Source organism: Theropithecus gelada, chromosome 12 (assembly GCF_003255815.1).
Source record: "Theropithecus gelada isolate Dixy chromosome 12, Tgel_1.0, whole genome shotgun sequence".
Classification (NCBI taxonomy): domain Eukaryota; kingdom Metazoa; phylum Chordata; class Mammalia; order Primates; family Cercopithecidae; genus Theropithecus; species Theropithecus gelada.
This window is the reverse complement of record NC_037680.1, coordinates 45731870-45759285: the sequence shown is the minus strand read 5'-3', so window position 1 is coordinate 45759285 and position 27416 is coordinate 45731870. Positions and strand designations below refer to the sequence as shown.

General features: G+C 38.8%; 1 protein-coding gene across 1 annotated transcript in view; it reads left to right on the top strand.

The window, feature by feature from the left end:
- LRP2 (LDL receptor related protein 2) overlaps positions 1-27416 on the top strand; it is a 214089-nt gene that overhangs the window by 24790 nt on the left and 161883 nt on the right. The window contains exons 2-4 of the mRNA XM_025404400.1: positions 15465-15572; positions 17452-17574; positions 23122-23238. Of these exons, the coding sequence (XP_025260185.1) occupies positions 15465-15572; positions 17452-17574; positions 23122-23238 (348 nt within the window). The remainder of the gene's footprint in view (positions 1-15464; positions 15573-17451; positions 17575-23121; positions 23239-27416) is intronic.

The window sequence follows — 27416 nt, the reverse complement described above, 5'->3', positions numbered from 1 at the left end:
CTCCCTCCCTCCCTCCCTTCCTTCCTTCCTTCCTTCCTTCCTTCCTTCCTTCTTTCTTTCTTTCTTTCTTTCCTCTCTTCCCCTACTCCCTCCCTCCCTCCTTCCCTATTTCTTTTTCTCTTTCTTTTGCTCTGGGTTTGCTCTGTCACTCAGGCTAGAGCACAGTGCAGTGGCATGATCATAGCTCACTGCAGCTTCAAACTCCTGGGCTCAAGCAATCCTCCCACCTCAGCCTCCTGAATAGCTAGGAATACAAGTGTGCACCACCACACCTGGTTAATTTGTTTTGTTTTTGTAGATACTAGCTCTCACTATGTTGCCCAGGGTGGTCTCAAACTCCTGGGCTCAAGTGATCTTCCTGCCTCAGCCTCCCAAAGTGTTGGGATTTTAGGTGTGAGCCACCATACCTGGCCTCAAGTCTGTTTCTTGATCAGTACGCCTGGTAACATTGGGCTCTCTTGTGTGCATATATGTAGATGTACATGCATACATACACATATATGTATCCACTTTGGGTGGAATGGATGAATATTTTGTTTCCAGTGGAAGGAGTTCTTTGAGTTACAAATAGTAGAATAAGGGCTTTCAGTTTACAACAGAACCCAAATGACAGTGTTTCATTAATCATGTTCATGTGTTAATGGATTCTCTTGAGACCTTTGGAGTCATTGCTTTTGCAATATTTCCTTAGGGCCTTTTTCTTCAGTCCAGATTAATCTAAAATACATTGCACTGATCCAGAGATGTCACCAAATTCTCCTGAAAGGCCCTTTGACTGTATTTGGACTGGGCTGTGCTTTTATGGAAAAATGCTATCTCACTGCTGATGAGGTTTCTGGCATTAGCAAAGATGGCCTTATACATGGTACCACAACCTATGTGGTACGATGTTAGGAGCCCTGATAAGATACTCTGTTCCCCTACAATCTGCTCCATCAAGCTAGTGAGGAAGGTATTTAGGCATTAGGAATACCTAAAATGCCACAATTAGAAAATTCATTCCTTGGAGGGCTTCTGTTTTCTGCTGAAAGTGCAAATACCCGTAGAAGGCTTTAAGAACCACTCACCTTCCTGTGAGTAAGTTCACCTGGGAGCAGATTTTTGGGGTCAGGGTCACGAGCCATGAAAATTCTGGCCATGTTATGGGGATCTGAGGGAGAGAGAAGGAAAGGATTTTTAGACAAGGGTGGGGGAAGTCAGGCGGAGGTGGGACCATTTAACTAGATAAGGCCCTAATCGTCTCATTCCTGGACTATCAGAACAGCCTTTTAAGTTTAAGTTGCTTTTCCCTCTTTGTAACCTTACTCACCAAACGTTGTGAAGTGTTGAGTGCTTATAGTAAACAGAGTGAACATAACTCTTCCCAAGGAAGAACTGGCTGACTTTAGTTTCTTGGTTTCTGGAAGGAGATGGGATAGTGGTATTGTCTTGCTTGAGGATAGCCAAATGGTTGTGGACAAGAGGGCTTGTTTCCTGACAAATGTTATTCTGCCTTAAGAGTGCAAAGATAAATGGTCTACCAGAGCTTCAGTACCTGTTTGTTGGGTTGCATTTAGTTTGGAGTGTTTGCTCTGTGCAGTGGAGAATACTTTGGAGGGTGGTAAGGTCTCTCTGTTTCATTACTGAAAAAGAATAGGAGTGGGGTCATGGCAATGGGGTATTTCATTCCTCTGTGTGTGTGTGTGTGTGTGTGTGTGTGAGATGGAGTCTTGCTCTGTCACCCAGGTTGGAGTATAGTAGCCCAACCTTAGCTCACTGCAGCCTCTACCTCCTGGTTTCAAGTGATTCTCCTGCCTCAGCCTCCTGAGTAGCTGGGATTACAGGTGCACGCCACTGTGCCTGGCTAATTTTTTTGTATTTTTAGTAGAGACGGGGTTTCACCATGTTGCCCAGGCTAGTGTTGAACTCCTGACCTCCAGTGATCCAACTGCCTCGGCCTCCCAAAGTGCTGGGATTACAGGCATGAGCCACTGCACCTGGCCTCATTCCTTCTTTTGCAGGGGCAGGATGTCTAGGTTTATGTAAATCTGTGCTTTTTTTTTTTTTTGAGACGGAGTCTAGCTCTGTTCCCCAGGCTGGAGTGCAGTGGCGCGATCTCGGCTCGCTGCAAGCTCCGCCTCCCGGGATCATGCCATTCTCCTGCCTCAGCCTCCTGAGTAGCTGGGACTGCAGGCGCCTGCCACCGCGCCCGGCTAATTTTTTTTGTATTTTTAGTAGAGACGAGGTTTCACCGTGGTCTCGATCTCCTGACCTTGTGATCCGCCCGCCTTGGCCTCCCAAAGTGCGGGGATTACAGGCGTGAGCCACCGCGCCCGGCCTGTAAATCTATTCTTATTCAACCAGAAATAAGGTAGCAACTTAAGATAATATTAAGTTTTTCTTTGAATGAGAAAGGAATTATTATATGTTATTTTAGTCAAAGAATATTTTTACATTTGATGCATTCTTCTGTTATATAAGAGAAAGTTTAGAGAATTAGGATAGTGAATATTTTTAATGCTTTTTTTTTTTTTTTTGAGATGAAGTCTCACTCTGTCACCCAGGCTGGAGTGCAATGGCACTATCTCGGCTCACTGCAACTTCCGCCTCCCTGGTTCAAGAGATTCTCCCACCTCAGCCTCCCAAGTAGCTTGGACTACAGGTGCGTGCCACCGTGCCTGGCTAACTTTTTGTATTTTTAGTAGGGATGGGGTTTCACCATGTTGGCCAGGCTGGTCTTGAACTCCTGACCTCAAGTGATCTGCCCATCTTGGCCTCCCAAACTGCTGGGATTGCAGGAGTGATCCAGCACACCTGGCCTTTAATGCTTTTAGGAAAAATTTGAAATTAATTCTTTTAAACATGGGACCTGGAGAATCACTGAACTTCCTTTTTTTTTTTTTTTTTTTCTTCTATTGAGACAGGATTTCTCTCTGCTCTCTATGCTGATTACGGACTCCTGAGCTTAAGAGATCCTCCTGCTATGGCCTCCCAAAGTGCTGGGGTTACAGGCATGAGCTACTGTACTGGCCAGACTTTTTAAATGGAAAACTTTTTAGCTTGGTTTCAGTAGATTAATCCTGAATTTCTTTATGTCCTCAATTCTATGGCTTATGCCAAGGCATGAGTTGAGGTTAACAGAAATCCTTTTATGATGATAGAAAGATAACGATGTCCAAGTTTAATGTACAGTATAATGACTTAAGGTCCATTCTGGGAAAGCCTGTATATTTATCATTAATTTCTTTTTGGTGTTGGAATTATATACCTACAGCATTTCATGTAAAACTCCAGAGGATCACCTGAAATATGAATGATTTACAATAGACAAAATAATAAAAATGCTCATTGTAGGAAGATAGAAAAATACATAAACGAGAAAATCAACATAAAAATACATAAGCAAGAAAATAGCAAATTGGGAGCAAGCTTGCTTTTGACTCTAGTTTGACCTGTGTGTCTTAGAATAAATCTTGATTTTCACTCTTGCCCTTGACCCAAGACTGGGCCAGTGGAGGCAACCACCACCATCTGTGCTTTCAGTGTTGAGCATCCTACCAAGGAAGGTGGCTTAGATTTTGAAAGTTTCTTTCAGTCAGATAGTAGGGGAACAACTCTTAGAATGTTAGATGAGTGGTGGCAATGCCCCGGAAGGAGCCACCTTTCATGGAGGGACGGCTGTGCTTCAGGCATTGTGCCAGAGGTTTACAGGGACCTCTTTAATCTTCACCGTAACCTGATTTTGCAGGTCAGAAACTTTGTAGGTAAGAAAACTGCATACTGTATCAGTTTAAATTCAAGTTCATCAAGCTAAACCAGCTCAGTAACAAATATTTATTGAGTGAAGGTTCAGTGGTAAATGAGACACAAACAGTTCCCTCATGGAACTTAGAGTCTGGAATGACATAGGGACAGTCAGTGCTTTGCCAGAGTTGAAAGCCATACATCTCTTGGCTTTTTGGCTATTGTTTTTTCCGTTGTTATTCTTCTCATTTTAGCCATTCTTACTGAATTTAATTGAAATTTTACTTAATTATTATAATGCCTATGGATCCATGTTCTGCATATTAACTCATTCATGCTACTTCAAGACTGTAACTATAGGTACCCAACACTCAGAATTGAGATGGTCCCTGAAAACTCTATTCTTGACCAACTCTCTAATATCATTTTATTTTATTTAATTGCCTTTTAAAAAAGTATAATACAAACAAAACTCCAGTAAGCAAATGGCTTTAATTTTTGTGTGTCAGTTAGTAGAGATTTTATTGTATACACTTTCTGGTTTAATTTATTACTGAAGCCATACTTTTTTTTAGCATTAAAATTCTAAGATTTTATATTTATAATAGTGATAACGGTTTTTTACTGTAATTACTAATGATATTTAAAGCACAGAGTAGGCAAAATCTTAGGAAATATACTCTGCTTTTTTTCCTTCCATTTCTGACAATCATTGCAGATAAACTTGTAATTTTATTCATGTTGCTACTAATATGGGGTCATTATAAATTTATCATGTCTGTGCAGAAACCTGAACACCACTTTATTACATGTGGGTATCAGTTGGTGACAATGTAATATTGTTGATTCTGTGTCAACAAGCTATTGGATTGTTTCAAGTCATCACAATCACGTTATAACACAAAGTGATGACATTGGCAGAGCCTGAAAGTGGTTTGGAGACCTGCTCATGCTATTTGAGCCCAAGCATAACAAACCAGGGCCAAGGGACTTCTGGCGTAAAGATAACCTGCTGGTGAGGCATGTTCTGAAGTTCTTTTTGCTCGGTCTGTTAAAAGCAGTATAGTAGGGGAGACACAGGAAATTTAGTGTCATTCTACCATGAGAGTATTTGCAAATATAATAGGTCCTTCTTTATAGATTTACAAGGCAATGATTTGGTGTTACATTTGTTTCTGTATAGGGAAATTAAAATCATGATTATGCTATATTAGTAAATCGCTTCTAATACAAATTACAGTTTTTGATTGTAGGGTAAGATGTACTCTTGTAGCCCTTTTCCCTCCCTCCCTCCCTCCCTTCCTTCCTTCCTTCCTTCCTTCCTTCCTTCCTTCCTTCTTTCCCTCCCTCCCTCCCTCCCTACCTGCCTCCTTCCTTCCTTCCTTCTTTTCTTCCTTCCCTCCCTCCCTCCCTCCCTCCCTCCTTCCTTCCTTCCTTCCTTCCTTCCTTCCTTCCTTCCTTCCTTTCTTCCTTCCCTCCTACCTTCCTTGTAGATCTCTTTGTCATCTTTTGGACATCATCTTGGTTTCACACATATATTCTAACACACCATATATAGTTCATTTATGGAGGATAGGCTGGGTACTAGGAGGTCCTGTAACAGGCTGTGGGAATACAGAGGTCACTTCGTCTCATCTGTTCTGTTCTTTATATTTCGTATATCCAGGTCATGGCAGGAGAATTTTGAACTTTCTGCTTACAAAATCCTTTCCAAGGCATAACTTGTCACTAAAGGGGAAAAATACAAAAATATTGTGTAAAACAGCAGCAAAACCAGTTTTTAAAAAAGGGAATGACATATTACATTTTTATTAAAAATGTTGACTTCAGTTTACTAGATGTTTATCAGTACTTACTGCCCAAGAAGAGGCTTTTAAACTTACTGTTGGAAATCTTTTTGGCACTCTTGCTGCACAATATTTCTTAATAGTTTAAGAAAATTCTTACTCTGTTGGCAGAAGCCATACAGGCCCATCACTAAATGGTCAAGGTTGAGGCATGCCTGTATGTGCAACTCAGTTATTCATCTAATGAATGAACTGTGGATAAAGTATAGTGTTTGTGTGAATAACAATGCAGTGAGCCTCACCATCACCAAGCGTAAACATTTCTGATAAGAGTTGTCGTCAGGGTTGCTTATTGATGTTGAAGCATTGATTTCGTTAGAGTCAATTATATATGTGTGTGTGTGTATGTATGTATGTGTGTGTGTATATATTTATGTATATACCTGATCTCTACTTTCTGAAAATTTACACATTTAGAATGGAGGTTATTTAGTTCCTATCATGTAACTTGTGACTTAGAAGCCCACTTAGCAATTACATACTGCTTCAGTCTGAATTTGGGCCGTAGCCAAATAAGGGTGAGTTGCCATTGGGTACAAAATTGAGGTTGAGGTGCAAGATGCCAGGTGTCATTTAAACCAAGGTTAGGATGCAAGATGCTAGGTCTTATGAAATTTAGTGTCTGGACACTGATTGCTAACCTTAACATTTCTCCTTTCTGCCCTCTCTCTTTTTCTCCCTATTTTTGCCTCTTCTCTCTCTTCTCATGTCTTTAGAGCTTGTTGTAACTATTGCGATAGTCAAGAACTAAATAACATGGAGTTAGGGAGAAGGAATACAGCAAGGTATTTGTATGATTCAGTCAAGAAGGTCCATTTAATAGTTATAAATAATTTAGCCTATGACTATGGGGAATTACCAAATCTACCAAATGACAGTCAATTTCTTTTCTTCTTGTTGCTATTGTCATAATTTGCAGTATCAAACTATTGTTCATTTGATAACCTGGTGATCTCATCTGATTATTTAGATGACCAAAATGAAAGTGATGCTTATAGCTTTAACATATCCATGTCAGTTTGATTTATGGTTCAACACTTGGACCTAATTAATCAGAAAAACCCTAATTTGATGCTATCTATTAATGCTAGTCTGAAACACCATTCAAAAGCCTTAAGCAAGAAAGCTGCCTTTCTAAAGTCTCTCTTGTCATCTATTTCTCATGAATGTCCATTTTCTTTTTTAGTGTTTGATTCCACTCAACCATTTTCCAGTAATTTATATTGCTAATCAAAAAGCCATATAGGAATTCTCTGGGTGATTGGGACTGAAAATGTGCTCTGAAATGGGAATGATTTGTAGTTTTTGCACAGGATGTGTTAAGTCATCAGGTGCTGAAGGGCATGGTATTCTTGCAAGTAGTTTGATTCATTGGATCCTTATTTACCTGGGCAGACAGGCCATCTTAAATTTTCTTCTGTTTGCATAGTGCTCTTTTCAACATCCTGTAAGTGTAGCTCTTTTGCCATGAAAGATGTAAATAACCAGTTAGTCCCTAGTGGGGATCGGGGGCAGAGGAGATGAAGGTCCTGGGCTTAGTTTCCTTCCATGTGGAGGGAAGGTTCCTCTTTAGGAACCTCAGTGACTTAGTTGATAGAGGAAGCACTGCATGAGCTATTCAGGGGGAGCACAGAAAAGACTGATACAAATACAGTTTCAGTGCTTTGATGCTCGCTAATAGGAAATTTTCATTGCTCGGTGTCCTTAGTAAAAACTTGGACATTCTTTTGAATGTTTGGGCACTTGAGTGATTGTCAATTTATATTTTTATTTTTTTGTGAGTGTATGCAGTTGGGGTGGGGAGAGGACATTTGAAGAAATTATTATTTTTTGCTCTGATAATGAATACGGATGGGAAAAGTTTGCATCATAACGCAAATGTGTTTATGACTGTTTTTCATAGCCACAATCCTTTATATTAACGACGAACTACTTGAGGATTTCAGATGCTTGTGTTTTTCCAGTGTGGTCCCCTCCCCTTGAAGGGGTAGACCTGTGATGGAATGGAGCATTTCAGGGTGAAACAGGCCTTTCTGGAACTTAGATTCTTTATCACACTCCGAGGGGAGTTCGTTTCCAGTTGCTGGTACTAGCAGATGCAGTGTGCAATTGCCCAATCCTAGGTGCTCTTATTGATGGGTGGGGAGGAGTGGGATTGCTGTTTAAGAAATTTTATTATCTTTAGAAGGGAAGAATTTATTATGGTTTTTTTTTTTTATGGTCTCTTTCATGTGGGCTAAGATAATTTTGAGCTCTGACTGTCCAAGCTGCTTAGAGGCTCTGAGTTGTTCTCCACTGGGGGTGGTACTGCCACTCTCAAGCGGCATGGACGTGCCTGGGAGTGTTTTTTGTCACAGTGATGTGGCGGAGCACTACTGGTGTTCCACAGGTGGGGGCCAGGGATGGTGTACATACTGCTTTGCCCAGGACAGTTCTGCAAAGTGAGTAATTATCCCAACCTAAATGGCGATAGCATCCTCTGAAGAACCTCTGAGAAGTGTGACTTTGCTTATAATGTTCTGTAGTGCTGATGGGCTGCCTGATTGTAGAGGTGAGAGGTGCATAATGAAAAAACAAGCGGGATGTGAGAGCCTTGGGGGCAGGGGAGAAAGACAGGTGACTAGTGTTTAAACGGAAACGGAGAAGGGTAGCTCAGTTATAAATGGCTCAGTTTTAATCTCTCATTGCTCAGAATTGAGAGACTGCTCAAGTAGTACATCTCATTCTGCTGCCATTTGGTTATTGGAAAGGCACATTATTTTAATTACTAAGCAAATATTTAAGTAATCTTTGAGATCAACTATCTTGAGAGCTGACTGGATTCTGTGGGCTGGATACGCAGACACGTCCAGCTTGGAGAGGATGGTGGGGGATGGTCACTAGGATGTTGTTGGCAATGCCCTAAGGCAGTGGTCCCCAACCTTTTTAGCACCAGGGACTGGTTTCATGGAAGACAATTTTTCCATGGACAGTGGGGTGGTGGTGGGGGAGGGATGGTTTTGGAATGACACTGTTTCACCTCAGATCATCAGGCATTAGATTCTCATATGGAATGCACAACCTAGATCCCTCTCATGTGCAGTTCACAATAGGGTTTGTGCTCCTGTGAGAGTCTAATACAGCCCCTCATCTGACAGGAGGTGGAACTCAGGCGATAATGCTTGCTCACCCACCTCTCACCTGCTGCTATGTAGCCTGGTTCCTAGTAGGCCACGGACCAGTACCGGTCTGTAGCCCAGGGACTGGGGGCCCCTGCCTCATGGAACCTGTTGGTAGTTTGCCATGCAAGTAGACCTGCTTTGGATCCTCCTGGGGCAGCTGGAGGGGCTGCAAGGTGAGACCCTTCTCTGCTAGCAGCCTCTTGGTGAAGCACCTACCAGCCTGCTCACTGGGCTCATGGTTGTGGTGAGGTTCTGGGGATTGAAGTGGAGCTCCAAGCTCTTCTCATGGTCAAAGTCTGTATGCTAGTTCAGGCTTTACCTACTCAGAGTGACCTTCACTTTTAACACAGTTATTTCCTGATTAATCACCCTCATACTCATTTGATAGTCACTCTTTGGCTTGGCACTCAAAGCTCTTTTTTCTCCATCTTCTCAGCTTTGTTGCCTACCACTCTCCAAGAGGTCCCCACTGTGTGGGCCATACTTATTAGACCCTCACCCATGCTAAGCTTCTGTCAAGTTTTTTTTTTTTCTTAGAGACAAGTTTCACCATGTTGGCCAGGCTGGTCTTGAACTCCTGGCCTCAAGTGATCTGCCCGGCTTGGCCTCCCAGAGTGCTGGGATTATAGGCGTGAGCGATCACGCCTGGCCTGTCAAGTTGTTTTGACCCTACAGACAAAGCCTGGTCTCCCTCTTCACCTCCCCAAATCCTGCTCATTCACAAAGACCCAATGTAGTCTTATAACTCTTCATGAAGTCTTCTCTGATGACACCAGCCTGCAGTGTTATTTTTTCCCCCAAGGCCAGTTGTTTTTTATTATCTCCATTGCTTATTTGGAACCAAATTGTCTGTTGTCATATGGCATAGCTTTGGAGTCAGACTGCCTCAGTGTAAATCCATGCTCCACTACCTACTAGCTGTGAGATTTGTTCAAGTCTCGTTGTCCTCATCTATGAAATGGGGCCATTGATACCATCTCACAAAGCTGTTTTGAGGATAAGTAAGGTAATGCATGGGGAACACTTAAAATATTGCTGGCAAGTTCTGGGTGAACAGATGCTGTCATTTGCTTTGCAGGACATGAAATGATGAAATAAGTACAGGCTCTGGAGTCACACAGGTCCTGGGACTATATCAGACTTTGCGCGGTGGCTCAAGCCTGTAATCCCAGCACTTTGGGAGGCCGAGGCGGGCGGATCACGAGGTCAGGAGATCGAGACCATCCTGGCTAACATGGTGACATTTTCTATCTTTGTGGCCCTGGGTGAGTTGGTTAATGTCACCGAGGCTCAGGTTCCCCTTCTGTTAAATAAGTATAAATCTCCCATCATACAGTTCTAAGAGGATCCAGTGGATATCTATAAAGCTTTATATATTGTCTAACACATAGTAGGTACTCATTAAACAGTATCAGCTATTGTTATTGCATGGATATTTAATTTATAACATATAAATCACTTTTGCCCCCACTAAACTTATAGGCTCTGTCAAAAAGGAAGCATATCTTATTTTTCTTTGTTCTTCCACTGATCCTCGGACAACTGCACATAGTAGTTATGAATTTATTTGTGGCTTTAGTGAATCTGGCATCATATTCTTTTTGTCCTTATTTGTTTATTCATTTATTTTTGCACTTAAATTATGTCTACATGATAATGCATCAAACTGCATTGTGGGTTTTGTCCCCAAATCTCTGACTTCTTGAAATGTCCTTATAGTATTGTTTTCCTCTAAGAAAACATCAGGGCTCTGAAACAATAATTGGGACAAAGCAGTCTATTCAGTGGTTTGTAAACTGGATTAAAAAAAAAACCAAAAGAATTCCTGCCACCTGTTTGGTGATCTGTAAGGAAAACCAGGCAGTTAAAATGTTGCACAGAAAGAGAACAGTCGGTTGGTTTGCTGTTCATGTCTTGTTTCAGTTTCATTAACTGAATCCTTGACTATTCTATCAATTTGACACTAGACAGGGTAGGGTGCTCCATATAATTTGCTATCCTTGGCTATCATCACTATAGTGTAAAGTTTTGGAAATAAGCCAGTGACCCTAAATCTTTAAAAGGGGACTGGCCTTGTTTATGTGGGCAAGGTATGGGAATTGTAGTGAACTGTCGGCCAACTTATGAATATCAGAAGTGTGTCTATCAATACCAAAGGAATCAAAATTAAGTACAGAAAAAGTGAAGCAAAAATTATGGATAAGTTAAGGAATTGCCTCTTAAATTTGTTTGTTTCTTTGAGTTCAGTGAAGGTGTGACTATTAAAATGTGATTTAGTCGTACACAGTTTTAAAAAGAGGACTGTACCTCCTCAGGTAGACCAACCGTTTGGAAGGACCAGTATGTGTTAAGAGGATCTAGCGGGGAAATAGGATTTGCCATAGAAATTACCTTACTCTGTTAACTTTGGACAATGTTCCATTGACTACTACTCGCCTTTATCTTATAAGAAGAGAATTTATGGAAGGAAAAGGAAACTTACAAGGAAAGGGTAAAAGAATGAAACTGCTATTAATATGACTCAATGTTTTTTTCTTTCTTTTTTTTTTTTAATAAAAACTTCTAGATATTCCTGTTTTTTCAGATTATTCCAGATTCCATTTTTCTTTCTATGGATTTAAGATGGTAAATTTCTATTTAAAGTCTCATTGTTTGTTCTGATAGCTTTCTATATCTCTGATACATAATGGTCTCAGCAGGCTGAGTTTTACAAAGAGAATTCTACACTTCCTGACGAACATGCATTAGCTATTCCATGAGCACCCGGTGCTGTGCCAGAGGCTGTAAATGACACAGAGGAATGTTCTCAATCCAGCATTTTTCCTTGCTGTGGAAAACAAACAGGCAAATGACTTCTTTTCTCTGGGCGCTATCTGTTACTCTAATATCTTATCTTAACACACTCATAGTCCAACACTTACCCAGGAAGCTTGGAATATGGCTACTTATGAAGAAAGGATTACTCTTGTTTTTTTTTTTTTCCCTAGCTTTGGGCTCTTTATGAGGTTGAGGTTGGGAAACAAGTTTATTCCTATGTCTAATATAAATTTTACTACAGATATCAAAACGCTTAAATTTTTTTTTGCATTGCTTTTGATTGCTGCAATGTTTCCGAAGCCCAATAATTTTTTAATGCTATGTTAGTCACCAAGTAGATTACTCTTTTTCTCCAACTGAAGTATATGAGCACTATGGATTCTACGCCAGCCCAATAATGAACTCAGTTAATGTTAACTGAGAGCAGCTTTGGGGGATCAGTTTTTTCCATTCATTCTTGAGTTTAGTGGAATAAACTTTTTCTTTTGATGAAAGGGAACATAGAGTAGTGGTCAAGTAGCACGAATACTGGAATCAGAACTGTCAGATTCAAATCCTTGCTTTGCACATATTTGCTATTGGATCTTGGGCAAGTTACTGAATTGCTCTGTGCTTCAATTTATTTATTTGCAAAATGTTCATAATAACAGCATCTATTTCATAGGGTTATTATGAGGATTAAATGAGCTAATGTTGGCAGAGCACTTAGAATGGTGCGTGCCATTTAAGTGCCATATGAGTACTTCTTTTCATCTTTGCATCATCTATTCTGATTCATGGGACAGGCAGGGGTTAGTGCTTGAGAGATAGGGTGTTCATTTGGTTCTGATGGTTCCTTTGCGATGAATGCCTGGTTCTTAACAAAACACTTTTATTTCAATGTGGATTGTATTTTCCTCCCTTCATCCTTGGTTTTTACTAGAGGGATTTTTTTTTTTCTTTTTTTAAATCAGGCAGCCCCCAAACCAGAGAGGCTCCTGGAGAATGTTTTAAAGTTACGTAAATGATTGTTTGCAAGGTTACTTCTCGGCTAAAACTGGATTGGTTGAATATGGCAGTTTTGAGACTGTTTTCTGAACAAAGTTTTAAAACTGGCTGCATGTAGATTTTTTTTCTCCCTGTGGGTGGCTCCAGTGTGTGAAATCATCCCCCCCAACTTTTTTTTTAAACTTTAAATACTTAAATAACGAAAAGGTAGATAATATCTAGATAAAACTTTTGGAGGGCTTGTGAATAAAGGCTACTTATTTAAAACAAAACACTTAAAATAAAGTGCATATGGACCAACTGAAGTCAGGGGCATTTGCAATTGTTATTAGACCTAATCCAGACCTTTTCACTAGTGGTTTATATTTGGTTTATTTTTAAACAACACATACTCCCTTTATGAGAGAATGAGCTTCTGAGGCCAGTGAAGCATTTGGCTGATTGCTGAGAGGTCAGCCAGCAATGATAAAGTATCAGTTTGTTTTTTCTGGAGAGATATTTCCAAACAATAGTCATTTGGGAGTTAGAAACAGGCATCGAAGTTACTACTGAAAAGGTGAATTTGACAAATGAATTATAGATCTGTTGATAAACTGAGTAAATTGGATTTGATATATTAGATAATGGAGTGAGGAGATCAAGTGTGAAAATCACTGCCTATAAAAATTACTTAATTGCAACATTTCCCCATTAGTTTCATTTTTCACATGTGTGATTTTAAATAACTGACTTCAAAGTGTTTTATAAAATGACTTTTGGGTCTCTATTTTGTGTTCTTTTCATGATGTGTTTAACTTGGCATTTTAGCTTGGCAAAAACAAACAAGTCCCCCCACCCCACTCCTCAAAAATGGGACTTGTAATAAAAGTTGCTAAAGAAATAGCATTAATTATATATATTTTCAAAACAGGCAATATATATTGTACTGATAATTTCCTCCTGAGTACTCAGTCTCTACGTTTATACTTTTCTTTTCTCCATAGCAATATGAAACTGTCTGTAAGAGGACTGTTCTTTATGATTGTTATAATTTTTCAACCAGAAGATACTACCTTTACAACCTCAGATACTAAGGGAGACAAATACACTGAACTTACAAATGTATTATGTTGGATTACTAACAATAGACCTAATTGATAAAAGTGATTTAATATATGTTGTGTTAATAGCTAAACCTCCAAAGCCCCTAATCTCCCATGGAAATATTGCTTTGTAGAACAAAATCCAATGAGAAGTTCTGGGATTCCAGAGTGAATTTGTACATTCCTTAGGGGCATTTTTGCAAGGGAGGTTGTTGTGCTTTAAAGGTAGTTGATAAGAGACCTGCACCACCAACCCCAGACCTGCACCACCAACCACCATCATGCATTAGTCTATAGAAGGTATTTGGGTGTACGTACTCCTGTACCACTCGGTACCACCATTTAGCCAAGCGAAGTTTCTGACCATTTGCAGCATACATTATAAATCAGGATGTCACTACCAGACAATCAGATTTGAACATTCCATGAACAAAGTAGCCTATATACCCTAGAAATAGATCACTTAACTATGTTTATGTCATGCTGTTGATATGCCTGCATTTACACAAATCAGGACAGCACATTGCTTGTTTATTTTAGGAGTAGGTAATTGATCTGTATATTTACCTAATTTTGGTTAATTAACTAAAAATTGAAATGGGTAATTTAGCATGATTGCTTTAAATACACGGGGAAGATGTAATTATTCTTCCAACTCCAAAAATTGCTCCTTTATCCCATGAGCTTATGAAAGAATAAAATAATTTTGAGTCTTTAAGTGGGGCTGGTAGTGGCTGCTCTCTTTGAAAAATTTTTCTGTGTGGCACATAATGCTTGGGAAGGTCACTGGCCAGGTATTTGGGGAACTTTGTGCCTTGGGGAGACCTAGGAAAATCACAGGATATATTTGTTCAGTGAAATGAGCTTGTTTAAGTTATATTGTCCTTCCAGTATCACTAGGGACTATCACTGCCACTTGGGCTGTCAAACTTTTGGTGTCAAGTTTGTATACTCTGGTTGGGTGCAGAGATTTTGTTTTGTTTTGTTTTTGGCTCTTTGGTTTAAAAAAATTGTTTGCAGAGATGAGCTTATAGATCTGGCAAGTTATAATTTAATTTTTAAAAATTAAGACAAAATATTAGTCTGAATCTAAGAATGAAAGGTCATAACCTGCTGTATATGATTTAGTAATAAAAAATCACTTAAAAAATAAGGTGAGGAACTCAAAAAAGTATAGTCAAGCAAATGAAAAGTTACTCATGATGTTATCAATCAGAGATAAGCACTGTTAACATTCTGGTCTTTTTTATGCTTTTTTTTTTTTTCTGTGCATATGTAACTCTGTTATCAGTAAAAACTTACATCCTTGTTTTTGTTACATTAAATTATGAGTATTTATCTAAGTACTTAGAATTTATCCATAACCATTTTATAAGTTACTAATATGTCAAAAAGAGATGTAAAAAAATATAATCCTTTTATTGTTGGACATTTAGGAGGTTTGCAATTGCCTTTGTTACAAATAATGTTGTGATGAAAATCTTTATACATACATTTTTGTCTACTTCTTTGATTTGTTCCTTAGGAAAAAAATCCTTGAAGTAAAAGTACTAAATTAAAGATCAAGTGTTTTTAAAAAGCAAGATACATGTTGTCAAACAGCTTTCCCAATGAGTTCCATCAAGGTATACACTAATCAACTGTGTATGAAAATCACTCTCTTCCTGTGGATATTCAAATAAATATCTTTATATTATCGTTGGGAGAATGTTTTCCTAATTTTCTAATTTGTATTTCTTTGATTATGTAATTAGTTGAATAATTTTTCATTTTTATCAAAAATTTATATTTCTTCGGTTAAATATCTGCATGGCATAAGTTTTTAAAATTTCTGTCTGTTATTGCAGAATGTGACAGTGAGCATTTTCGCTGTGGAACTGGGCATTGCATCCCTGCAGACTGGAGGTGTGATGGGACCAAAGACTGCTCAGATGACACGGATGAAATTGGTTGTGGTAAGTGAGGAGGGGCCAGGCTAAGTTCTATTTTGAGTAACGTAAGTGCTTCGTGGTGATTTCACCTGCAACAAAGAGAAGAGTATGCCTTTTAGTGACAGAGTCAGGTCTGGGCCAAAGTCTTTTGAGATCTGTGTGGTTAAATAGAGAACTGGTGGCATTAACAATGATTTCATTCCCTTCTGAGGTAGGGGTTCAATTCACATTGATGATAGAACATTAGTTTCTATCTCACCCTTATCCCTGACCACAACTTCAATATGGAAACATATTTGGGTGCAGTTTTCTGAAGCCTGTAAGTGATTATTACTGATATTCACTCTGTAAATTTTGTGCACCCACAAGAACAAACAAAAAATAATGTTATCTGAACTACTATGATTTGTAAGTCAAGGAGGAGTCCATTTTTATGTAAAGGATGTAGAGTAACTTGTTGGAATTACCAAAAAGAAATCACATAATTGGTTCGTGTGATTTATGTTTTTTAAAAATTCTAGTTTTAAAAAATTTAAAAAATATGATAATGTAGTAAACCTCAAATCCAATTAATTATTAAATGACGTTCACATACATTTTGTCATTTAGTTTTCTCACTAATCTTCTGAGGTAGGTTTCAGATTAGGAAATTGCGACTTGGAGAAGTTAAGTCATTTATTAAAGTTCTTACAGTTGGTAAGTCTGTGCACAGATCCCATTGCTCTTCCCAACTTCTCATAGGTGATCAATCATACATCTGCAATTTCCTTCGTTTCAGCAGGTGAACTAATGAGGGTTTTCTTTCAAAAATCAGAAAAGCAGGTGAAAAATTTTTGTTTGGAATTGTTGGCCATCTTATGGCATACCATAGCGGTCAAACTTTGGTGTGTCATTTAGATGACAACGCATTTGAAACTGGGAGGAAGGGTAAGGACTGGGTCCTGTACAGTGCTCCTCAAACGCTCATGCACAAATGGATCACCTGGGAGCTCATTAAAGTGCAAATTTGGATTCCGTATTTTGAGGTGGGACCTGAGCTTCTGCGTTTCTGTAAACTTCCTGCTGATGTTGATGCTGCTACTTTGCGGACTACACTTTGAACAAGGGACTAAACTATATTTGTAGAGACACGATCATGTGCTAACTGTTTGCCTCCACTGGGCTTACTGAGTTCGTTTTAATTAAACAATAAAAGCAAAAAGGCAAGAGCAGTGTATCTGGGGTAAAGGAATAAGTGAACAGCTATGCCAACAACTCTTCAGAGATTGTTACCTCTATTATATTTTATTGACCTGTAAAAATAATAACAATAACAACAATACCAATGACGATAGTGAGAGCAGCTAACATTACTTGGTGCTTTCACATACATTATTTAACTTATTTTTCACAACAAACCGTGAGATGAGTATAGTCCCCATTTTATGATGCATACGAGGTTCAGAGAACCTGCCAAAGATCCTAAAGCAAGTAAATCATGGAAATAATAATTATTTGATTCTGGATTTTCTTTTCCAAATCTCATGAATTTTCCAGTTCATCATGATACTTTACTATTAGTTATTATGAAACAAATAGTTTAACAATAACTCATGGTTAATTTTTACTTGAGTGAAGCTTTTAATCTAACACCTTTACCATAATTTGTGTGTATGTCTGCTGTTTGTTTTATTCTCTGTGTTTTTAAGTTGCTTTGGTTCATGAGTTTGTTGTGATGCTGTTGCTGAGTTTATCTGAAAGTGAACTCTGGCATCCACAGACTCTAGTATAAGGGTTGTTTACTATTTGCCTTCAAATAAATTGAGGAGCAGTTGACATGATACGCTCTTCTGGAACAAGCATTGCTTGCTAGTATAGTGGGGAGGATGATTGCCATAATGAGTTCTCTTTTGGTTTGTTTTAGCTGTTGTGACCTGCCAGCAGGGCTATTTCAAGTGCCAGAGTGAGGGACAATGCATCCCCAACTCCTGGGTGTGTGACCAAGATCAAGACTGTGATGATGGCTCAGATGAACATCAAGGTTGCTGTAAGTGTTTGGAGAGGAATCTTGCTTGGCTTTGTGGACACCTAAAACCCAACCTGTCACAAAGAGGTTACACACAATGGGATGATTCTTTATAAATGTGGAGCGGGGCCTTAAATCATAAGGGAACCTATGCCAGCAATCTCATTCAGGGGTTGGATGATATTGAAAGTACAGATGTACTGAAGAATTATGAATATACCCCAGCAATTCGGAAATGAGATAGGTTCCCAGTGTTTAATTTTGATTATGTTATGCTCAAGAAAGAAACCAAATATCTATTGGTGTGTATAGCTGGGTGTCTTCATGTGTGTGGTTGACAGCTGAATGAGTCCTTTGGCTCTGTGGCATACTTTGTATTCAAACCTTCCACCCGCTCTGCCCCAATATTAAACTCTCTTCTTTTTGACTTAGTGGAAGCAGGTAGGTCTGTTGGAGGGCTTCTTGGTGGTTACTTCAGTGACTGCTGCCGCAGCCACCATAGGATGAATTGGAACAAGAAAGAAAATAGTAGCAATGAAGCGGATCTTGGCAACTGAGGCATCCCTGGACATTGAGGTGGTTTGGTTCAGTTACCTCGAAAAAAACCTTTAAATTCTAATTTCTTTGAGATCAAACTGGAAAAAACTGTTTTAATAGGTTTAACGATAATTTTATTTTATTTATTTTTATTTTATTATTATTTTTAGAGTCAGGGTCTCACTCTCTCACCCAGACTGGAGTGCAGTGGTGCGATCACAGCTCACTGCAGCCTCAAACACCTGGGCTCAGGTAGTCCTCCCGCTTCAGTCTCCTGAGTAGCTGGGACTATAGGTGTGCACCACCATGCCCAGCTAATTTTTAAATTTTTTGTAGAGATACGATCTTGTTACGTTGCCCAGGCTGGTCTGGAATCCTGGGCTAAAGTGATCCTCCTGCTTTGGCCTCCCAAAATGTTGGGATTATAGGCATGACCCACTATGCCTGGCCTGAAAATAATTTCAGATGAGAGTAATGTCGGGTAAATATAAGATGGCGACCTGTGAGCAATTTGTCTCTCATGTGTATCATTCCATTCCTTTCTCTATTAAGGATATTTGTATAATTTAAAATCATTCTTGTATCATTGCGGATGTTGTTAGCTGCAAGGAAAGAAAAACACAACTCACAAAAGTTAAACAAAAAGGGGATTTATTATCTCACATAATAAGAAGCCTAACTGTAGGATTGTTCTAGGGTTGATTAATTCCCAGCTCAGTAACATTATCCAGTTTTTCCTCGCTTTTTTGCTCTGCCATATTTATCCTATCGGCCTTTCTTGATTGTGTAAAAGCTGCTCAAGTCTCAAAATTTGCATCCTGAAGACCTGACATTCTCTCAGGTAGAGAGGAGGTTCTTAATAAATAGATACTAAATGCGTAAATGATGGGTTGTTCATCTTTTGGCTATATAGCTTTGAGTCTGTTTTCCCTTATTCCTCTCACAGAGTGGGAAGAAAGCTGAGCTTTATTTTGCGATTCAGTGTGTGGTGGATGACCCTTTGCTAATAATAATACAGAGGGGATTGGAACTACTAAGGCAACTGCTTGGGAGAAGAGGCTGGAGATAAGTTTATAGCAGTCATTTTAAAACAATATTGCACATCATTTTAAATGACCATGGGTTTCATAAGGCAATTCTCCCATTTTTAATGATTTAAAAATTCTCCATTAGGTATCTTTTAACCACAAACAGAATATGCCACCTCTGTGTTCACTAAAGTCACCAGAGAACTGATTGCCAATGGGCACTTTTCCTTCCTTGTCACACTGGATGGGCATTTTGACTGCACTTGACTCTGGAAACCATTCCTCCTTCTTGACACCACTCCCTTGGCTGCCATGACTCCCAGCAGTCCTGGCTCTCTTTTGAGCTGCTTTGGTCGTTCCATTTTATTTTCCTCTTCTACTCAGCCCTTGAGTATTGGTGTTGCTCAGAGTCCTGCCCTGAGCAGCTTTTCTCATTCTAGATAATCTCAGGATAGTCTCACCATTCTCATGATTTTAGTGACCCTCTGTGGCCTGATGAGACCTAAATCTGTGTTTACAACCCAGATTTTTGTCCACACTTCAGTCTTTTATACTCAACTACCTTTGAACCTCTGCAAGGTGCCTTGAACTCAAGGTGTCCCAACTGCAAATAATCATCTTCCTTCCTGAACTGGATTTTCCTTCTATATTTGCTAGGCAACATATTTTATCTTTGTTAATGGAAATAGCATTTAACCCACTATGAGGCACTGGCAGAAAATACAAAATCAGTCTTAAATTATCGGAAATAGGCAGATGGAAGCTCTTTTACTTGTTGAATTTGTGAAACATATTTCATAATGAAAATATTTTATTAGATGAAGAAGAAAGATTGCTGTAAGTGACATGAACTATATAATCAATTGGCATGAAAAGGCTATCACAATCCCCTAAGCACCCACGCTAGAAACTTGGAAGTTATTCTTGATTCCTTCCTCTTTTTCACTGCCCACATTGAATCACCAACTCCTGCCTAATTTGCCTTATAAATATTTCTAAAGTTCATCTCTTTATTTCTCTCTCTATTTTTTTTTTTGTAATGACAGATTTTTTTTTTTTTTTTTGAGACAGGGTCTTGCTCTGTTGCCCAGGCTAGAGTGCAGTGGTGCAGTCATGGCTCACTGTAGCCTCGACCTCCTGGGCTCCAATGGTCCTCCCACTTCTCAGCCTCCTGAGTAGCTGGGACTACAGGCACATGGCACCACACCTGGCTAATTTTGTATTTTTTTTGTAGAGATGGGGTTCTGCCATGTTGCCCAGGCTGGTCTCCAACTCCTGGCCTCAAGTGATCCACCCACCTTGGCCTCCCAAGTGCTGGGATTATAGGTGTAAGCCACCATGTCTGGCCCATCTCTTTATTTCTGCTCCCACTGCCAACATCTCTCATTTGGGTGTCAGCAGTAGCCTCTGGGTTGGCCTCTCTGCCTCCAGTCCTGTGCATCCTTAGATTCTCTCTGACACTGATGCTGATCTAACTAAGATTCTTTGGTAGCTCTCCATTAATTCCAGGAGAAAGTTCCAATTCCCTAACATGGTTTACAGTGGCTTCCAGGATGTGGCTGGTGCTTATTTTCCTATGTCTATCATTTGCTATTCTTGTCTTGAAGTGGCCACTTGGGCACAGCAGTGCTTTCAGTTCCTGTGGGCGTGCCATGCTGTGTCCTAGCCTTTTGTGTCTGTGCAAGCTGCCTGAATGCTGAATGCTCAGTGCTAGATGGTTCTTCTTTGCTTTTGGCCTACCTGACTGCTGCTTCTTTAAGACCCAGGGAGGTATCACTTTTTCAAGGAAACGGTCCCCATGCATGTTCCCATCCCAGAGTGCATTAAGTTCCCAGATTGATGGTTCTATCATTCCTGTGTGCCTATAGTCCACTTTCATAACTGTTTTCTAATTACTCCTTAAAGTGTCCCCTAGAAGACTATGAGCTTCTTGAGGGTAGGGATTGTGCCTTACTCATTCGCAGATTCCCATATTGCTATACTGTGTGGTACATAATAGGCCCTCAACAGATGTTTGTGTAATTAATGAATAGATGAATCTCAGCATTAGATTGGTTGATGGAATTATATAATTTTAATTTGTTTCCTCACATTTGAATGAGCTTTTAATTGCTCCTTCGTAAGCCTTTTGAAAACCTAAGCACAAAATTTAGAATTATTTGGGCTTGATGTAAAGAAGAAAGCCAAGGTAATTGAAATAGTACTGACACCTGACATAGTTTCTTTTCATATTTTGTTTGAGACACTCATGACTTGTCTTCTCGGGAATAAAAGAAAGTTCTTTAATTTTATGTGAAAATTGGCAATATATACTTAAATAAATTATATGGAAATGTAATGAGGAAGTATTAATCTCTTTAACCTTTTTCAGATAAAATTGTCTCTCTGCCATGGGCATAATTCAGACATTTAAGTGCCTTCTGGAAAAATCTACCTATTCTACCTTTATTAATAGAAGTAAAATTGGACCCACAGGTATAAGGTACTTAGAGAAAATATGAAATTATTTAGTGTTAGAAATAGGCTGACTGGAAAAATTTTGTTTGCTATTCCAGAATTATATGACACTATTTTATTAATTAAACAGAAAGAAGGAACAAAATGACAAGGAAGATATAATCAATTAAGCATGGAGAAGGGTGTTAATTATGGTTTTATAAAATATCTTATCATATGATAATTTTTTTATGTTGGAATTTTCAAGTAACCACCTTGAAAACTGTCACTGTCTACTTATCTTTTACATTTTTTTTTTTTTTTTAGAGACAGGGGTCTTGCTTTGCTGCCCAGGCTGGAGTGCAGTGGCGTGATTATAGCTCACTATAACTACATAAAAAGAGAAGATTTTTTTTGGCTCAAGTGATCCTCCTACCTCAGCCTTCCAAGTAGCTAGGACTATAGCTACTTGAAAGTGAGCCACTGTGCCCAATTTTTTTTTTTTTTTTAAGATATAAAGATCTCACTATGTTGCCCAGGCTAGTCTTGAATTCCTGGCCTCAAGTGATCTTGCCTCAGTCTCCCGTAGCTGGGATTACAGGCACGAGCCATAGTGCCAGGTTTACTTGTTGTTTGAAAGGTTTTTCATGTTAAGTTTTGGTCGTACATTCCTTAACAGATATCTAATTTTATCAGAAAACCAAGTTTTGCTGAACCTAAATATCTATACTATATGTAAGTATAAAAAGCTCTGTAAAAATTGAGGGCAAACATTTTTTCTTCCATCAGGGGATTATATTATAATTTTTAGAGGATCACGTTTACCCCCAAAGCTCTTTGTATGTAGATGATTTAAAATCCCACGATAAGATAATGTTACCATGTTATGGTAATTCCTGCCTCAGATTTACAGGATAGCTTTCACATCATGCTTGTGGGCATCAATTCACTGGATTTTATCTGTTTTATCTGGAAGCAAATTTGATGAACTGATGATGCCCTGCTTTTACCTATGTTAATCAACATGGGATAAAATCAAGCTAGCTTAAAATTTTTTTTTCCTCTTTATAAAATTGATACATGGTCAATGTAAACAGTTTATAGAATAGAGGAAACTATACAGAAAAAATAAAATCACTCATATTCATATTCACACCACTCTGGAATAACTGCTATTAAAGCTTTGGTATATTTCCTTCTTGTTTATACTAGGATTTCAATGGGTGGGTTGGGGGGACCTTGCCCATCCTTGGTTAATACGTATATCTGCAAAATTTTTATTTCATTAACCTTTTCACCATATAGTTTAAAAATCTATATTGTATTCTTTACACATGTTGATAATGTAATTGTGTATGTAGCATGCTTGAGTGTGGACACTATTCTCTGGGCATTTTGATAATATTATACTTTTGCTTTTGCATTGTTAGCTCAGCCTGGTGGTCGTCGGGTACTTTATCTTGCGTCCCTATGAACTTTATGCTTTCCAATATCCTTGTTAATGCCAATAGATTAGTCTGTGTGTAGCAATAATTATAAATTAAGTAATAATTTTTTCTCTTAACAGCACAAAGTACATGCTCAAGTCATCAGATAACATGCTCCAACGGTCAGTGTATCCCAGGTGAATACAGATGCGACCACGTCAGAGACTGCCCAGATGGAGCTGACGAGAATGACTGCCGTGAGTCTGTTTTAGTCCTTGCACTGTATTTGGTTTCACCCTTGTCCCTTTGACATTTTAATCAATTTGTTAGATTTACTGATGGACATAAATGCCTACAATATGCCTCTTGTTATTGCAATCTCTTGGCAGATTCTTTTGTGGATTAGGGGTGATGTTCTGATAAGAGTCTATTTTTAACAAGACATTCTAAGAGTGTCCTGCCTTAGTGCATCAAGTTTCTGTATTTTTTATGGTAAGAAACTTTTATTTTTATTTTTATTTATTTTTTTTTTTTGAGGCGGAGTCTTCACTCTGTTGCCCAGGCTGGAGTGCAGTGGCACCATCTCGGCTCACTGCAAGCTCCGCCTCCCGGGTTCGCGCCATTCTCCTGCCTCAGCCTCCCGAGTAGCTGGGACTACAGGCGCGGCCACCGCGCCCGGCTAATTTTTTGTATTTTTAGTAGAGACGGGGTTTCACCTTGTTAGCCAGGATGGTCTCGATCTCCTGACCTCGTGATCCGCCCACCTCGGCCTCCCAAAGTGCAGGGATTACAGGCGTGAGCCACCGCGCCCGGCCAGTAAGAAACTTTTAACATGAACATAGATTCCAACAGGAAAGATAGTTAAATACATCGAGTACAGAATCTAGTTTGGTCAATTTTAACTGTTATTACACAGCTATAGTAAGTTTCTAGGTCACATTTCTCACTAGTTTTCCTGCTTTTATGGACTCAACATTTTTCAGATTATCTTTGGAAAAGTGTTACATTTTGAAAATGGCTTTTCCTATAACAGCAGCATACTATGTCTGTCTGTAACTGATCACCACAAAATAAGACATATAAATCATAGTACTGTATGTATAATGTATAAATATTACCACACCAAAATAAGAAAGTGCAATTATAGTTCATTATGTAGTAACAGGTAAGTAAAGAACAATCTTCCTTTTTCGAGGCTTCTATAGAACTGTTAGGATATGAGAAGATAGGAATTATTCTGCTGTGCCAGTCCTATAGTCCATGTAATTGTCTTTAATCTCAGACATACCACAGTTTCTTTCTCTCTCTCTTTTTTATTTTTTATTTTTTTGAGAAGGAATTTCACTCTTGTTGCCCAGGCTGGAGTGCAGTGGCGTGATCTTGGCTTACTGCAACCTCCGCCTCCCGGGTTCAAGCAATTCTCCTGCCTCAGCCTCCTGAGTAGCGGGGATTACAGGCGTGTGCCACCATGCCTGGCTAATTTTTGTATTTTTAGTAGAGATGGCATTTCACCATGTTGGTCAGGCTGGTGTTGAACTTCTGACCTCAGGTGATCCACCCGCCTCGGCCTCACAAAGTGCTGTTATTACAGGCATGAGCCACCGTGTCTGGCCCCAGTTTCTCTTAAAAGCTCTTACAAGTCTATCATTTATGAATTTTTCCATAAGTTCCTTGAGTTTTTAATATATATATGTTTACATATGTTTTTAATATATATATAATATATATATTTCTGACAGGCCTTTTAGTGCATTCCTGCATTTCATAAGTTTACTAGGTGCTGTGTAAAGATATAGTCATGTGTCATTTAATGAGGGGGACACATTCTGAGAAACGTGTTGTTAGGCAATTATGTTGTTGTGTGAACACGATAGAGTGTAGTTAAGCAAACCTGGATGGTCTAACCTACTGCACACCCAGGGTAAACAGTATATACCCTAGGCATTTACTCTTGCTCCTCGGCTGCAAACCTGCACACCATGTTACTGTGCTAAATACTATAGGCAATTGGAAGACAATGTTAAGTATTTATGTATCTAATCATATGTAAACAGAAAAGGTACAGCAAAAATATGGTATTATAATCTTAGGGGACCATCGTAGTACATGTAGCCCATCCTGTTTGTCGTTGCCCGAAAGAGCCATATGTGGTTCATGACTGTACTTCCTTTTGTTTGCTCTTAAATTTGTATTTCAAACTTCAAGGAATTATCCCAGTATTCCGTTAATTGGTGAGCAGATTTTTGTGTACCTTAGAAACCTTGATCATAAACTTTTCAGTTATTATTTTCAGTTATTATGTCTCCGACTGAAAATTCAAGGTTTTAGCCTATTCTCACAGGATATTGCCTCTATTGTTTTATAATTCTGATTTAATTTTAGTTCTCTGGATTGTCTCTAAATTCCTTCCTTTGATACAAATGGTTGATTTTATGCTTTCTGATAAAAGAGCTATCTTGTGTAAACTTTGTTAAACTTCCCAATATGGTGCCGTGACTAGGGTAGGAGCTAACATACGTTGATTATGGCAAGCGAATTGTTTCTAGTCACTGTACATTTCAAACTGTACTGTTCATGGAAGACATACTTGTATATGTGCAAAGGCAAGACCTATACTTCCATCCATACCATGACCACATGGTGCATTTTTAAAAAAGATGCTTCTCCAGTGCTTTTTTCCTTGCATGTTATTTTTCTTTGAGAGAAGCGTCTGTGCTATTTGTCCTTGTCTCTCCATTTCCTTGCACAGTTCCTAGTATAGTTCTGTTCTAATTTTCATCTTAAATATTCTTATTTATCTATCTATTTAATTATTTTTTATTTTACTTTAAGTTCTGGGGTACATGTACAGAATGTGCAGGTTTGTTACATAGATATACACGTGCCATGGTAGTTTGCTGCATGTATCAACCCATCATCTAGGTTTTAAGCCCCACGTGCATTAGGTATTTGTCCTAATGCTCTCCGTTCCCTTGACCCCCACCCCCCCTGACAGGCCCTGGTGTGTGATGTTCCCCTCTCTGTATACATGTGTTCTCATCGTTCAACTCCCACTTATGTATGAGAACGTGTGGTGTTTGGTTTTCTGTTCCTGTGTTAGTTTGCTGAGAATGATGGCTTCCAGCTTCATCCATGTCCTTGTAAAAGACATGAACTCATTCCTTTTTATGGCTGCATAGTATTCCATGGTGTATATATGCTACATTTTCTTTATCCAGTCTATCATTGATGGGCATTTGAGTTGGTTCCAAGTCTTTGCTATTATAAATAGTGCTACAATAAACATACGTGTGCATGTGTCTTTATTTTTTGAAAGAGATTACAGTGTTTCCACTTTGGATTTACCTTCACTCTGGAAATTATGCAAAGAATTTAGACTAAACTCTGGCAAGTTTAGAGATGGTAGCGTGTGTCTGGATGCCACAGAATAGCAAGTTCAGGGGTCGAGGATTCTATTTTCAGTGCTTTGTAAAGCACACAGTAGGTTTTTCATTGAGGCAAATGAAGAAGATATTTTTGATTAATAATAATGATAAATCATATGTTATATTTTGTAGCATTTTGTAAATTTCAGAGCATTATTAAATTCTAGTTGTTCCTATTAGGTTCCTTTATGAGGACAATAGGGCAGACACTATTATAATGTCTTATGAATAAATGAAAACTTCAGAGAGAAGAGTGACTTGTTTGAGGTTGTATAGTAGAGATAGGGCTTAATTTGTCTTCTAGTTCCAAGTATGGTGATTGCTCTTCATGGAGGGCTTTATTTACAGAAGGAGAAAGTCCTATCTTGTACGAGTTAAGAGACCACCAGCCAAAAGTCTGTGTCTTTATCCCTTATTTACAAGCAGATGAAAATGAGTGCTTCATTGCAAATGCAGTGGAACTAAAGGAACTGCTACTTTGGGGAAAATAAAAGTAAGCTGAAACAGAATGTTTGCAGCCAAGTCTAAAGTCACTAATACAACCGGCTCACAACTTTGCCAGTGAACCTTCTGGCAAAAACCTGGCAGGCTACGAATATGCAAGTAGCTGCTGTAAAAGGGAATGAAGCAGAGGAAGTGAGATTTGTAAGCTATTATATCTGGGCAGGAGATTTTAATCAAGTTTTTTTTTTAATTAAAAAAAATTAAGTACAAATAGTTGGTGAAATAATGATTCACTAAGGAAAGAAAACCAAATTTGGCTTATTGTTTCTGGAATCATATAAGTTATGAACTGTTCAGGGCACATTGTGGCCTAAAATGAATCACATGCATGTGAGGGATTTTGCAATGAGGTATTCTTTCCTATTTCCCTCTACCTTGTTTATTGATTGCTAAGTTTCATTTATGAAGGAGTGTAAAAAAAAAAAAAAACCTCAGAAATCAGGGGAAAGGTAGAAAAGAATCTTCTTATTCTTTGTTAGTGCTTTGATCTGGTCACAGTCAGATAT